The sequence below is a fragment of the Berghia stephanieae genome, chromosome 2 (genome assembly GCF_034508935.2).
Source record: "Berghia stephanieae isolate SIO BIC M18660-M18661 chromosome 2, UCSD_Bste_1.3, whole genome shotgun sequence".
Lineage (NCBI taxonomy): Eukaryota > Metazoa > Mollusca > Gastropoda > Nudibranchia > Aeolidiidae > Berghia > Berghia stephanieae.
Genome location: NC_088361.1, coordinates 28,049,041 through 28,064,288, shown reverse-complemented (window position 1 = coordinate 28,064,288; position 15,248 = coordinate 28,049,041). Strand labels below are relative to the sequence as shown.

Sequence of the window (15,248 nt, the reverse complement as noted above, 5' to 3'; positions counted from 1 at the left end):
CGGGGGTTAATAGTACATATCCCTAACCACAGGCAATTCAGTAAAATGAGATGAGATTGCTGACAATGAACATGAGCACTTATGCCAACTCGTATTATTTAATCATCTGCAACTCTTGGAAATTTTCTATTTCATCAGAATTATAATTGCTAAAACAGGAACATTGAAGACTAACCTTAAAGCATATATTTTACTCTCTATAATATAATACATACATCAAACACTATTACCAGTGATATTGTTGTGCTTTGCGCCTGGCTTTGCCAAAATATGGATGAAAATGGACTTCTTGTGTTGATCATGGACGACTGGTGACGAAAACTGTTCTGTTTTTACATTCCCTGGTGCTTCTGTCCACTCCTGAAAATAAAAAGTCTTAAGAATTCTCTCCCTCTTCGAATTCATAGGGGGAAGGTCATAGTGAAACCAAAAATCTCTAATTTTGACAGTAGGATTCTGCAATACTGCTAAATATAACTTAACAGACCATCTATTAACAAATCAAGTGTTGTTTTTGAATCCTCCCGATTTTTTGATTATTTTGTTTTTGCTCATATCAATTTTTATTTTGATACAGATAAACGTTTGGTGTAAATTTCTAAGCATGTCCAAACCTTACTATATAGTTTTTCAAAGATGTAATTTTCGCAGAAATCGCAATTTAAAAAACAAAAATAAAGAAAGAAAAACAAACTCAACAGTTCAAAACTCCCCCTCCAACCCATGATTGCTGGATTCATAAGGCACCAACAGCATAGCTGAGACTTCCACTAAAGGATACTCAAATTGGAATGAATGAAATCAATGGGTAAAGTAATGAATTACACTGAAAAGAAACCAAAACATGAAGAAAAAGGGGCTTGATTGTTACAAACGGTAATAGCATTTGACCTTGATTACAGCATCAGCCACTCGTGTAACAAATTGATGGATTCACGCAGTATGAAATCTACTACCCTACCAATGGCATGGAGGTCATGGGTGATCATCAGACACAGTCTATCAACAGGCATTGGAGAGGACTAAATATCACTGGTTGATGTTTTTATTGGTTTACGAGTACAGGGTGTCAGAAATATTGCCCTGACTGTCGATTTCAAGTTGGCGATTAAAAATTAAAATTGAGCGTTTATATAGCGCAATATCCACTAAACATGCTCAAAGCACTTTAAGGGGTAGCTGGCCAACCGCAACACTTAACATGTAGGAAGTGACATGATGACTGTTAGGCAATATTACAATTTTTTCGGAAAGAGACGGCACTGTTAACAGCTAGGTACTCATTTTACACCAGAGTACAGTGAGAGAATGTGAGTAAAGAGTCTTTTCCAAGGACTCAACTATGCCCTGAGTAAGGCTCGAACCCAGGACTTTTGATCCGAAAGCGAGTGTCATATCACAAGACCACATAGCCTCACCATATATCGATGTCGCTATACATAGTTTTTACTATGAAGAGTTATTCCAGTGAGCCTAGGCTACGTTCACAGCATTTTAGGGTTGCATTGCTAAAATGTTCAGGAAATATGGAAAAGAGTAGAAAAAAAGCCACTTTTTAGTGCCAAATAGGCAATTCAGACTCGCGTCTGAATAGTCTCCCTTGACTACTCAGACTCAAACTCCAATGTGCAGTAGGCAGGGGGCAGAACTGATAGCAGCATATAAAGAGTTCAGATGAATTTGTGTTTTGCCCATATCAGACTGACTCAGCTGATACCCCTTCTTCAGACTGTTGAAGGATTGTTGCCTGTCTAACACACCAGAATGTATTATTATTATTATTATTATTTGTCCTGATTTTATTTGGACATCGTGTAAATTTGTTATGATATGATATAAGTCCAGACTTATTTATGTAGGCTTTTACAGCCATTTATCTGCTCTTGTGCATTCGTGAACGTATTTAATTCACGTCTCTCAAAACCGGGCATGCCACATAGTATAGGGAAGTGTCTGAATTAAACACTACAAACTGTATTTTTCTGTTTCACAATGAGCGTCGAGATGGCACTTGAATGCCTGCAATGAAGGGGCGTTGGCAACTGTTGCAGGCAAGCGGTTCCATTTGTCGACTACCCGAACTGAGAAGTTCTGATAAGGTTTAGAGAACACCTTTCCTTGGAGAGTTTGAATCTATGTCCTCTGGTGGTGCTGGTGGAATCAAGATTGAGAAGGCTCATGTTTACAGATTATGCATGTATTTGAACACTTCGATAAGGTCTCCTCTATCTCTCCTATACTGCATGCTCGGTATTCGTATCCTTTTCAGTCTTTCTGTGTATTCTAGATCTTTGAATCCAGGAATAACCCTAGTTGCGTGTCTTAAAACACTTTCTATGAGGTCTTTGTCTCATAGCCCATGCTACATTGCCAAATTCCAAGTGGGGATGTACAAGTGCAGTGAACAATTGTCTCATGTTATCTTTATCAAGATCAGTGAATGACCTCCTAATGAGGCCAATGATCCTGTTTGTTTTAATTACTTGGGTTTCTATATGCTGAGAGAACTTCAGTTCCTGATCAACTAACACACCTAAATCTTTTTCCTCTTCAGTATGCTGAAGTATGACAGTCTCGCTAGAGTCATGTTTTCTCATTATGTACTGATGGTGCAGGTTTCTATATCCCAAGTGCAAGACATGGCAATTTCTGCATTAAACCTAAGCTGCCATGTATCAGTCCACTGTACCAAGCTGTCAAGATCACTTTGGAGCTGATTTATGAACTCTTCCTTGTCTACCCTGAGAACACCTTAGTGTCATCTGCATACATTTGACACAGAGAGTCCACAATGTCTGGATGATCGTTAATAAAGATTAAAAACAAAACTGGACCAAGGCAGCTTCCCTGCGGAAGTTAGAAGTCTACCTTTGGACCACAATTACTCTTGACTGACTTATATGTTAATTTTTAATGGAACTTTTGAACTCCTTTCTATTTAATATATAACTTGACTTCCAATTGATTGATGATTTTGTCTGTCACATCAAATAAAGTGGATTTATAATACTTGTTGATAGTAATTATACCATGATTGTTTTTTTCGTTTGCATCAATTTTATGTAATTGACAATAATTTAATTAAATTGAAATTTTAAAAAATTGAAAAGAAGCTATATATACTGCCACAGGAGACTATTCAGACTCAAGTCCTAATAACTCAATGATTGCACATGTATCAGAGTTTGAGTCCGAATAACAAAGGAAGACTACTCAGACTTGAGTCTGAATAGCCACAGCCTTTTTTTCAGCGTAGTGTTTTTATGCACACCTCCGTTGACAGTGTATCTTAACGGATCATTTTTATACACCTCCGTCACGCATACGCATCCCACCCAATTTCATCAGCAATATTGTGTTGCTGTATTTGGACACGGCGAAAGTGATATTGTGACATCTGTAGGATGTTTTTGTTAATAAATTTATATAAAAATAATATTAATCTAAAAAATCGAAATATAAAACCAGAAAATAGAAGTTGTATTGAAGGTAAAATAGTGTTTTAGAAAGACATTATTAAATGTAATGAACAGTTAGGTGGCTCCAAAGCGCAGAGGACCTTGAAAGTATTGGGTTCGATTCCCATCGTAGGCATATTTTATCTTTTTTTAAGTTTACTTTATTGAGAAAGATAACATTTTTGTTTGTTTTTTTCTCTTCTTATTTTCTTTTTTTTGTTATTTTTTTTCAAAAAAACTTTTTATCATGTTTAAAAAAAAAACTTCGATTTTAATTTTCTAAAATTATTTATTTCTTTGAGATCAGTATTTGTGTGCTATTTTCTTTTTACTTGATTTTTAAAATTATTGTTATTATTCTTTAATTTATTATCATTGTATATACGTACATCGGTAATCACTAAGCAGCGTGCTAAACTACAATCTAAAACTATTTAAATTTAAACCTCATGGACGTATGCAGCAACATTTTCATTAATTAAACATCACCGCCGATGGAGGTGCATAAAAACGGTGTGTTTTTGTACACCTCCAACGGAGGTGCATAAAAACGCCACCTTTTTTTAGTGCCGTCGTCTCCTTGTACTTGTACTTTATAACAAAGCAAGATGATGGCAGGGACCGCGCCTCTGCACTAAAGCCATGTTCACAATCAAACAAAACGTAATCCCTATGTACTTACTTTCACTTTTGATTTTGGCATCTTGCTGCAGTTTCTTGACACATGCCGCTGGTTACACAATTGTGAAAAAGTAAATGTAAAAGTGATAGGCGATTTCTTGTATTGGATAAAGAGCGAATTTGTTAATTTTTTGAAAAACATAAAGGAGATTTATTGGATGAATAACTTGCGTTTAATTTTCCTTTCTTGACCTGGTGAGCTGAATAAAAAAAGGGTAGCGTCAATTGCCAAGGACCTCGACAATTGTCAAATTGTCAATTGCCAAGGACCGTGTCAGTTCATCAACTATGCATGTGTACTTTTAACTGCCATGGAGTACCTTTAGTGTCACGAAGTGATGCATTGCTACAGAGTGATGTTATGTATTAATATTAATATTAATTAATACTCTCTTTTACTCTTCTTTCTCTCTCTGTGTCATTTTTTCTTTTTTTCTCTATCACACACTCTCTCTGTCATTTTCCCTTTTCCCTCTCTGCCATTTTTTCCTCTGTGTATGTATTTCTCTGTCATTTCCTCTCTCTCTCTCTCTCTTTCATATTTCCTCTTTTTGTTACGGACCTTGCCAGTTGGTAGATCACAACTATTTACTATTAATGCCACGGATTGATCTTGTTGCACAAATGTTTTACGTTAATTATTCCGTATTAAGACGATGTGCTGTATATTACCTTTAAAATAAAGGAAATCTTACTTTTCTTTTTTAATCTAGGACATCTTGGCAGGGATTTGCCACTTCGTCCCTCTGTTCCCCCCCCCCCCCCCTGAATCTGAAATCAACAGTAATTTTTGTTTGATATTATTTTAACTCATCTTGGAATTCGTGAAAAGACATAAAAGTTAAAAACAAATGCCAACAAGTGTTGACTTGATCCTTTCCACAACGATTGACAAGGAATGAGTGAATGGCGAATGGAAGAAAAGAAAGTGACGGGGTTCGAGATTCGTATGCGCGCAAATTGAGGCTCGACTGAAATCACCACATGCAGCTGATTGAGGCCCGACTGACATCACCACATGCGGCTGAAGAGTTCAAATTTGACTCCTTGGCAATTGATGAACCGTCAACTACCAAGGACTCACTCCTTGGCAATTGACACTTCCTAAAAAAAAGAGCCTTCCGTAAACTCCTGGGAGTCTTTCCACAAGTTTCTTGCAGCAGTGAAGGGCAAAAGTTCCATTTGGAAAAAAAAAATACAAAAAAGACTAACCCCCCCCCTCCCTAACCCCCATCCTTTATATTGATATATAAAGGATAATATATCTAGAATAATAATAATAATTAATAACAAAAGGCAAGTCAAATATGCAAATAAGCCAGTGCCAGTGTACTTGCTTGATTGAATGAAGTGCTCAGAATTTAGGAACTTGCGGAAAAACAGCCCCCGCGGTGAAAAGAGATGCAAGACTGAGGAGCTTACGGAATTTCTCCCAAATTAAGAATTTCCTTGACTTGAGCTTTGAATCTTGATTGAAGTCTGGTGTTCGACACAAGTTTACACTTAAACTCTAGACTTAAACGCTCCACTTTGTTATTGTATGATTTCCTACGAGGTGGAGTCTGGAATGCCAGGTTAAGTTAATAAAATTTGCAAAACAAGGCATTAACCACCATTAAAGAAGTTAAAAGAATGATAGCTAAAATTGGTATGATTTTTTGACTGATTAGAATTTTATCTATGATAAACGATAGGTAAAAACACCTTGAAAGTAATAACTATTGTCAGATTGCCTAATAAATTTTTAAATTAAAAAAATTTCGCTTTGAAACGTCCAATTAGGTAATCTTACCGTGAAAACGAAAGTAAAAGTAGAAAGTCAACACTGTGGGTAGTGGTGAGTGAAAATAGACTGGAATTCTGGAATGATACTTATTGAGCTCTATTATAACTGTTAAGTTTGGGGTTCTTCAACTTGCTAATTCACAATGTCAAACTCATTAGTCTGTGACATAGTTCAATACAGGCAAGTTGTTCTTGTGGCTGCTAACAATCGGATTAGAACTACCACCACATCAACACCACTGCCACTTCAAGAACCACCACATCACATCATCTTCACAACCATCACTTCTACTTCTACAACCACCACACCAATATCTCTACAACCACATCATCTTCATTACTACAATAACCACCACACATTATCATCATCTCAATGACCATTACTACAGACTACCACAAATACTGTAATACATACATTGCAACACGCATTCGACGAACTATCTACATACTACATGGGACAGCCAGAATACGTGATCACGGCTGAAAGTCAAGAGATAAACTGTGATATAGTCTACTGTACAACTATTGATGCCATCCATAATATCCCCTAGCCGAATATTATGTACCAACACACAAAACTATGTGTAAGCTTTAAACATTTATTATATAGTCTGATTGGTACAATTTAGTGAGAACTACTCATAAAAATAAAAATGTCTGGCTAAAAGCAAAGAGCTGCAAATAACTCAATGTTTGCGCATCCTGGTCTCGTATATTCATGCCTTTTTTGTTGGCAAACTAATGAATACCATTCACTCCTGAGTTACTACTCACTTATACAAACAAAAAATACACCACCACACCATACAACTCGACACACGGGATAACAAGGTAGGATGTGGAGGAAGGCACTTGTCTACACAAGCATACCTATTGTAAAACTATAGCCTGAGTCCATAGCTATCCTGCTATTCACAGGTAATTGAAAAATAAACATGGAGTCGTCAGGTGTCAAGATACAGTATTGTGATAAATACTCACACATTGTAGGTCTGATTCTTTCGGTCTGTTGGTCGTTATACTTCTGGATGGCAATGTTGTGAGCTTCGTAGCCAAGTACATACTATCTATAAGTTGACGAAGGCTATGGCACAACTCTCTCTCTCTCTCTTTCTCTCTCTCAGTGGCCGGTGTGTTGGCCCTAAGTCTCTGGTTAGTTCGTTGAAACCATAAAACCCTTAGTGGATGCTGTGAAAAATTTACTAAGACAATGAAGGACATACTTTGGGAATTCTGTCCTTGTTAGTTGAACCCGTGAATTGGTCGAATGCTTACACGGTAAATCATCATGACCATTACCAGTACCATTACTACCACCACCATAACCACCACATCATCATCATTCACATGACACACATGTACTGTGTAGTAAAGAATCTGCTGCCACAGAGCATCTGGTTGAACATTGCACTCTGACGTGACTGCGGGGGGTGGGTGGGGGCGTGACTGTACTCAATGCTGTAACGATTTTGCTGCTTGCATATACCATCATGATATTGTAGTGTAAAACCATTAGAAACTACTGCTACACAAAAAGATATAAAATCATCCCATTGCAACGTGACTAGGTGTTGGTGGCACCGAGTCATGTCATGCTTGCAATATACGGTACTCCCAATGCACCCACCCTACACCTTGCATTGATTGTTAGTGTATTATAATGTGAAAGGGTCAACCAGACAATGGCAGTTTGTAAATAAATTGATAACAGCTTTGTCTTCACTCGCTTGCAGCCTGCTCTTCGCAATTTTGCTTTCCTCAATTTAGCCAAGCATATGGTTATGATCTTCGTTGAATGTAAGGTGGCTTTATTAGTATCAGATAGAAGGAAAAAAAAAAAACCCCAGGGATTTTTAAAGTTTTCGTTGGATCCTATATCGCTGTATCCGAAGTGCAATGTATACTGCATTATAGTTTAATCACTTTATATAAATAACTGTGAGGAGGCAACTTTTTTCTCACAAGTTCATTCAGACATAACACCGGATTGGCATGATGGGTCACAAATATGCTTGAACATAGTATTTCAAGTCTTTTGAATTCCATTGATTTCATTTTTGTGCTTCATTTTTATTTTGTTTCCCCCCCAGAGTGAGCTCAGTCCTCAATAAGGACACCAAACAGTTTGGAAAGAAACATTTATTTGACTCCGATAATGAGACTTGTTGGAACTCAGACCAGGTAAATTAATTCTTTGTCAGCAAGACTAATTCTCCATCATATTTTCTCACAAAGAAAGCAGTAACAGTGAATGCAGTAAAGCCAGAGTTATAGTTACATTATGGTGGAAATGGTACAATGGTATAATCTATTGTGAGGATAGAGTAAATTGCAACTTCATCGCTGTTCAAGCATTTATACAATGTTGCAGGAAACATATACTACATATATCAAACAGTCCCTCCAGGAAAATACCATTTTTTCCCAAAAGTTATACCACGAAAATGCCCCCACCCAAAAAGTGAAATTAATATCATTATTATTATTATTATTATTATTATTATTATTATTATTATTATTATTATTATTATTATTATCAGCATCATCATCATCATCATTTATTATTATTATTACTATTATTATCATCTTCCTCGTCATTATAATAATAATAATAATAATAATAATAATAATAATAATAATAATAATAATAAAAATAATAATAATATTATTATTATTTTTACACAGTTTTGTGTTGGTACGCTATATCCGGCTGGCAGATGTGAGTGTTTAGCATAACATCAATTCCCACGTCTATCATCAGGTAGTCAAGGCTTTGGCATCTGTCAATCATATTTCATGTACCACGTCGACGGATATATAGTACGTTGATGAAATCTCTCCCTGACTTAAACTTTTAAAAAAATTATTCCTCATGGAATGCCTAGGCGACGATATCTTATGATGTCATGGTGGAAGGGCATAATTTTTAAAATAAAAAACGTATATGTATGTATATATATATATAATATATATATATATATATATATATATATATATATATATATATATATATATATATATATATATATATATATATATACATATATATAGTTGAAACTGATTTGTTTATCTCTCAGGGGAGCCCACAGTGGATCATTGTGACATTTCAACAACCAGTTAAAATAGAGGAAGTTCATTTTCATTTTCAAGGAGGGTTTGTAGGCAAGGATTGCCGATTGGAAGGACGTTTGGGACAAGATGAATTCAAATCATTCTTCTCCTTCTCTCCACAAGATAATAATCAGCTGCAGGTAAGCTTGTTTAAAATTTTACCCTTTAACACAGGTAATGCTTGCATTGTTTTGCTGTTATCAGAATCTGTAGGCTGTGATCTACTTAAATGCTGACTGACGGAACAGACAAAATGCCTTTTGTATTCAGAACTCATTGGAAACAGTATGTCATAGAACCTATTTTTACTGGTACTAGCATCTGTGTTTGTTCCAATTAAAAACATTTTTTGGACCAAAAGTTGCACAAAATTTGGCAAAAGTTGCCATATGTTTTTGTGATGAGAAATATAAGGTATGGAGAACTTCCAGATGAAAACAGAGAATAAAAGTATCGTGGTGTCAGAGCCAACCTGGAATCTGACACAGCACCCTCTGCCTGGCTGAGAGAGAGAGAGAGATAGAGAGAGAGAGAGAGAGAGAGAGAGAGAGAGAGAGAGAGAGAGAGAGAGAGAGAGAGAGAGAGAGAGAGAGAGAGAGCGGTTGCACTAGCCACCAAGCCATCCAGCCACACAAAAATATGGCTTTCAAGCTTAGTATGGACTCTCTTCTCTCAACTACTTAAGATATCAAATCAAGGCTAGCTCACTTACCCCGCAAACTTTCAATAGCAAGCAAATTAATGCCATGTGCTCTTCTCTGTATGAAACAAGACAAACATGTAAATAATTAAGAGGCAAATGGAATAGCTCCGATGTTGGGGTGAATAAAATTCAGAAAAAGTGTGGAGCCAGCACTTGTATCAATAATAATGTGAAATATAGGGTATGGAGAAGTGCCAGATGAAAACAGAGGATAAAATTATCGCTGCGTCAAACCTGAAATCCAAATTACTTGGCACCCTCCACCTAGCTGGGAGGGATATTCTAACATACTGAATTCCGTAAATATACGGAAAATTGGCAACCTTGTCTGAAGCACAAAAGCTTTGTTCTAAGTATCCAGAATATCATTTGTAGCCACACAGACTGTAAAAACGATTCACAATTGAATGAGATCAAAATTAAAACAGCAAACATAAATAACAACAGAATTAACAATTATGAAACGTTACATATCCAAGATGGCCGTTTTAGCATGTGTATATTCAAAGAAAAATACATGCTATGACTAATAAATGGAATCACACACTTATGTGCAAGGTTCCTGTCAGTATTGTCTATTTGGTTTTTTGGGGGGAGGTGGGGGAGACATACACTTACATAATACAGAAAAGGCAACATCAAATTGAAAAAGAAATTATGAGCATATCACACACACACATGCACACACAAACAGACGAAAAAAAAATGAGAAAAGAAAAATTAAACAGTGACAAATTGTAATAATAATATGTTATCCACGCCTCAAAATGTTATTATGTCTGGTTGGGTTACAGGGTGAAAATTGAAGTTATATTAAAAAATGTAAGATATGATTACAAGCGTATTCCATATCTGTATTTCATTTTTAAAACCATCATAAATAGGTGTTGCACTGTGGTCTTAACTTGAGTGACGAGTGACCCTATTTTGTGGTCTTAGTGATGACTGGATGGAAAACTGAACTGACCAAAGTCACTCTCCCACTTTCTAAATTTTTTTACATTGCTAAAATAGCCATAACATGTCTTTGAGTTATGTGAGCATATTGCCCAAATAATCAATTCGTAATAATAATAATAATAATAATAATCATCATCATCAACATCATTATCATCAGGATTGGGAGCTGAAAAAAAAACCTCAACACATTATGATTTCAATTTCAGATTGTAGAGCACATTTTTAAAAGTCAATATTGACTGAATCAACTATAGAAATGATGTCAACGTTACTTCACCCATCCTCAAATTCAATGAAAAGAAATATTGCATATGGGATCTCTAATATAATGCGTTCTCATCCTAAATCACTCCCACCACACAAATTCTATCACTATTAGTAGTAGCTGAAACTGAGGACAAGTTTTCTTATCTATACTGATCTCTTACATTTTACCAAGACCAATAATGATTTCCTCTTCTCTTTCATTATCCAGAAATTTCAAGTCCAAGACACGTGCATAATGGACAGTGTCAAAGTCGTCTTTGAAAATAGTACAGACTTCTTTGGACGCATCACATTATACAAGCTGGATTTTATAGGCATCAAAAGCTGACATTTCCATTGTTCTTTCCATCAATTTTCATATTTTATTTTTAATATGTGATTCATGTTATGCTAATAAAGGTTGTATGTGTGTATCTTTCATATTGAAAAATAGTCATATAATGTAAACGAGGCAAGCTTCGATTTTAAACTCTGAGAATGTCACAGTGATCATAAATCAATTGCTTACAATTTATTTCTAAATTATTGGTCTATATATATATATATATATATATATATATATGTATATATATTTTTTTTAAAGAACAAAATAAATATACATACTGCAGTGTTACCACATCACTTTATACAAGCTAGATTTTATGGGCATCAAAAGCTGACATTTCCATTTTTCTTTCCATCCATTTTCATTTTCATATTTGATTTTAATATGTCATTCATGTTAATGTTATGCAAATAAAGTTGTGCGGTTAAGAAAGGGATTCTTTGTATATGTGTATCATTCACATTGACAAATATTAATATAATGTAAAGAAGGCAAGCTTCGATTTTAAACTATACAAAAGGCATAGTGATCATAAGTTAATCAATTGCTAACACTTTATTTCTAAATGATTGGTTTATAATTTTGTTTTTTACTTGAAGACCAAAGTAAGTATATGTACTGCAGTCCATTTTAGATATGTACTGCAGTCCATTTTAGATAAACTTCTGAGGACCAGAAAAAAAGGAGAACAGCCCTTGGTGACACAAACATTATACATATAGCCAAAGTAACTTCTTTCTACTATTATTTGTCATTAGAGTCTTTCACAATGCATACGCTGATCGAAACACTTGGAAAGGCAGGGTGATAATGAAAAAAAAAGGTGGGGGAGTTAAGAAGCTATGTGGTCTAGTGGTATGACACTCGCTTTTGGATCAGAAAGTCCTGGGTTCGAACCTCGCTCGGCACATAGTTGAGTCCTTGGAGAAGGCTCTTTACTCACATTCTCTCACAGTACTCAGGTGTAAAATGAGTACCTGGTCGTTAACAGCGTTGTCTCTGTCCGAAAAAAAGTTATAATATCACCTAACAGGTATCAATTCCTGTCCTAAATGTTGCTGTTGGCCAGGGACCCCTTGTAAAAGTGATTTGAGCATGTTTAGTGGATATTGCGCAATGTTATAAAAGTTCAATTAATTAAGAAGCTACCTTCACATATCAGCTAGTCTATGCTAATTGCGGGATGAATGCCAGTCTTGTTCTGATTACAGATTGGCGAACCCTTGAAACTAGTGGTTTAGTGGGAGGTAGGCAACTACAAGATGCCCACTTTGCAGTGGAGATGTGCATGGCATGGATGAGACAATTGCGAGGGAAGGTTAGGGATGATAATGATAGACAAAAGCCTTAGCCCCTATGCCCAGTCTCTAACGTGCTATGACAACAGTCGAGGATGGATAAATCAATATTGTTGGGACAGCGGTAAAATATGAAAGGGAAAAAAATGATAAATGTGAGATAATAACAAGGGAAGTCAATCTTAATGATTTGGTGGCCTAAAATGGCTGATTTGAAATTTATGACAGTTCACTTAATTTGACTTTCAGATTTCTGTTACGTAGTCGGTCACTGAAGGCCAAGAATAATTTTATGGACCCCATCCTCAGCACTGGCAAGGATGTCAAGGAAGGAAACACCCTCATGAAGTTGCTGTGAAAAACTGGAGGTCTTGAAAGCTATTTATTGTTGCATGGTCTGAAACTGGTCCTGATGGTGCACTATCCTAACTCCACATCGATAACAATGGTGTATTCTAAAACTTCACTATTGTCGATTGGTTTCGAGACTGAGTACCAGTAATAGTGTCATTGACTTTGCTGATAAAATCGAGACTGAGAAGCTGAGCATCGCCATTGCATATATGAGAAATTGAGAAAGAGTTGGGTTTTGTTTTTTTTTTGGTGGGGGGAGAGAAAGAGGTCCGTCTTAATTACCAACACTCAGTCTCAGTTCCAGACTGGGATTGGCAGGGCAGCTTGCAAAGACAGAGGTATGCAGTCTCGCACATAACTGGAGCGTTTCTTATTCGCCTATTTGTTGAGAGCCAGGTAATATTGATATTGGAAATTCCCATTACCAGGAAATGCTGGAATGGCAGGGGTTTAGACTTTACCACTGACTTCATGGTTCTGATTAATGACGATTCACGGGATGTCAATGGACAAGAATATCGCATTTTCTTTGGTTATTTTACATCACAGTGGGATATCTGCATTTTCATTGGCTATTGTGTTTCCTTCACTGCAGGACATCTTAACCACACATAGATTGTATTGTTTTGGGTTTTTTAAAAGAAAATTGCTGGTATTGATGATTTGCAATGTCAATATAACCGTCTTGTGGTAAAATTTATGTTGATAAAAGTGATCTTTTAGTAATGTTTCACAGTGAGAAAAAAAAAACAAAAAACGGGACCTTGATGTCATGTCAATATAAGCACAATATTGATATATCCGCTCTGCACTGTAGTTTATGTCAGAAATGTGTATTATTATTATCTTCAAGTCAAGAGCCTACTGCTCTCTCAGTTCAATGCCATTACATTGGGAAAGCGTATTGTATTTTATTAGAGAAAATGGGGATTTAATTTATATTTTTCTTATACATCTCTAATGAAATGTATATTTCAAAAATCATATTTGGCCCAATAAATTTTCATTTCATAAAAGAAAAGTAATTATATGAAAATATACACTTGCTGTAATGTGAAAATGAATAACTGTAGTTTTCCTTTTTTGTACTTGGTGACCTTTCAGGGGCAATTGCCAAGATGACATGTCTTTGGGCAGCCGAGCGGAGGTGGAAAGCTAAAGTGTCATACTTGCTAAAAAAAGTTGGGCACATAAAATCCTGGGGGGGGGGGGGGGGGAAGAGAAGACCCGGTGGACTTAATCTAAATAGTTTCATTTTTACATGGTTTGCCAAGACTCCCAAAGAATATGTATTTATATATGTATTCATTTTTTTTAAAAGCTCAAAGTCAAGTGACTTACAGCAATATCATTCCAGGGCAAGGACACAAACTATTTACTTTTAAATATACACCAACACACAAAAAAGTAATCCTTCAGAGCCATATGGTCCATGAAACCAAAGTTTATCACCACAGGTTATAAAGCGTGAAACGGGCAATTTCAATCGCTTGCTACCCTCTGGATAGGACACCAGTTATGGCAAAGTACTTCCAGCTAGATCTAACAGACCCAGCTACCCAATCATTGCTGAGTGACGGGGGGAAGGGGTCACAAAAAAAATCCCTTCACTCAGGATCAATCCCATTCGCTTTGCATGTGCTCTACCAAAAAGCTATCAGGATTCAAAAATACCAACACAAATCCAATTCAAATTATTAAATTATCTTTTATTATTCATCTTTTAAGTAAATATCAACAATTGATATTTATTTACACTATTTACATTAAACATTGTGTACAACAATTGAAAATAAATATGGGTTGAACACATGATTCATTTGAAAATAATAACAAAGGGCAAACATCCCAAAATTTTGGAAAATAATTTTAGGTTTCTGTTCAATATAACAGTGCCAATGATTAGGGAAAATTGAATTATGGCACTTCAGAATTAAGTATTTCATTCCTTTTGACCAAAACAATGAGAACAATACAGATAATGTAAGGTTAAAGCATCTTGTTTCCCTCCTCAACGTCAGTGGATGCATCGCTCATGGTCTCCAGCAACGATAGCAGCTGCTGAGCACGATCTTGTATCTGAAACATTTTAAAATGATATCATTATTATCTGCTGTGGAACTTTAATGAATTAAAATCACCTTCTTCACAACATGAACTGACTCACTCGGCCAAGCCAATATTCATTGGTGTCTACTAAAATTACATGTAATAAAGCAGTTTAGGTATGATCTCCTCCCAGTAACAATTTCTTGCTATCCTTTTGATAGGATGCCATCCCATTGCAAGTACTTTCTACCAGATCT

The 15,248-nt window shown here is 35.9% G+C and overlaps 2 protein-coding genes and 1 long non-coding RNA gene across 5 annotated transcripts in view; 2 read left to right on the top strand and 1 right to left on the bottom strand.

The window, feature by feature from the left end:
* The first annotated feature begins 382 nt into the window (after positions 1-382).
* Positions 383-4,997, top strand: LOC144964633 (uncharacterized). The gene is made up of 2 exons (XR_013643893.1): positions 383-808; positions 2,555-4,997. It is a non-coding gene; the product is annotated as an uncharacterized LOC144964633 (long non-coding RNA).
* Positions 4,998-5,963: 966 nt separating this feature from the next.
* On the top strand, positions 5,964-14,074 carry LOC144964632 (nuclear receptor 2C2-associated protein-like). Of its 3 annotated transcripts, none has more exons than XM_078899121.1 (4): positions 5,964-6,105; positions 8,015-8,105; positions 9,002-9,175; positions 11,174-14,072. In XM_078899121.1, exons 1-4 carry the CDS (start codon positions 6,068-6,070, stop codon positions 11,291-11,293), a joined length of 423 nt encoding a protein of 140 aa, XP_078755247.1. In that variant the 5' UTR covers positions 5,964-6,067; the 3' UTR covers positions 11,294-14,072. The 3 variants fall into 3 exon arrangements, with proteins under 3 accessions (XP_078755247.1, XP_078755246.1, XP_078755248.1); XM_078899120.1 differs by lacking the exon at positions 5,964-6,105 and adding an exon at positions 6,112-6,508 and having other exon boundaries at positions 11,174-14,074; XM_078899122.1 differs by lacking the exon at positions 5,964-6,105 and adding an exon at positions 6,918-7,202 and having other exon boundaries at positions 11,174-14,074.
* Positions 14,075-14,630: 556 nt separating this feature from the next.
* The window catches only part of LOC144964627 (uncharacterized), a 43,230-nt gene continuing 42,612 nt past the window's right edge, over positions 14,631-15,248 (bottom strand). The window contains exon 27 of the mRNA XM_078899115.1: positions 14,631-15,021. Coding sequence (XP_078755241.1) covers positions 14,932-15,021 — 90 coding nt within the window. The 3' untranslated portion in view covers positions 14,631-14,931. The remainder of the gene's footprint in view (positions 15,022-15,248) is intronic.

Coding starts and splice junctions, on each gene's coding strand:
- LOC144964632 (XM_078899120.1), top strand. CDS start 6,453: ATGCCATCCATAATATCCCCTAGCCGAATATTATGTACCAACACACAA. Junction 6,509..8,014: donor ACCAACACACAAAACTATGT/GTAAGCTTTAAA, acceptor TTTCCCCCCCAG/AGTGAGCTCAGTCCTCAATA. Junction 8,106..9,001: donor CTTGTTGGAACTCAGACCAG/GTAAATTAATTC, acceptor TTTATCTCTCAG/GGGAGCCCACAGTGGATCAT.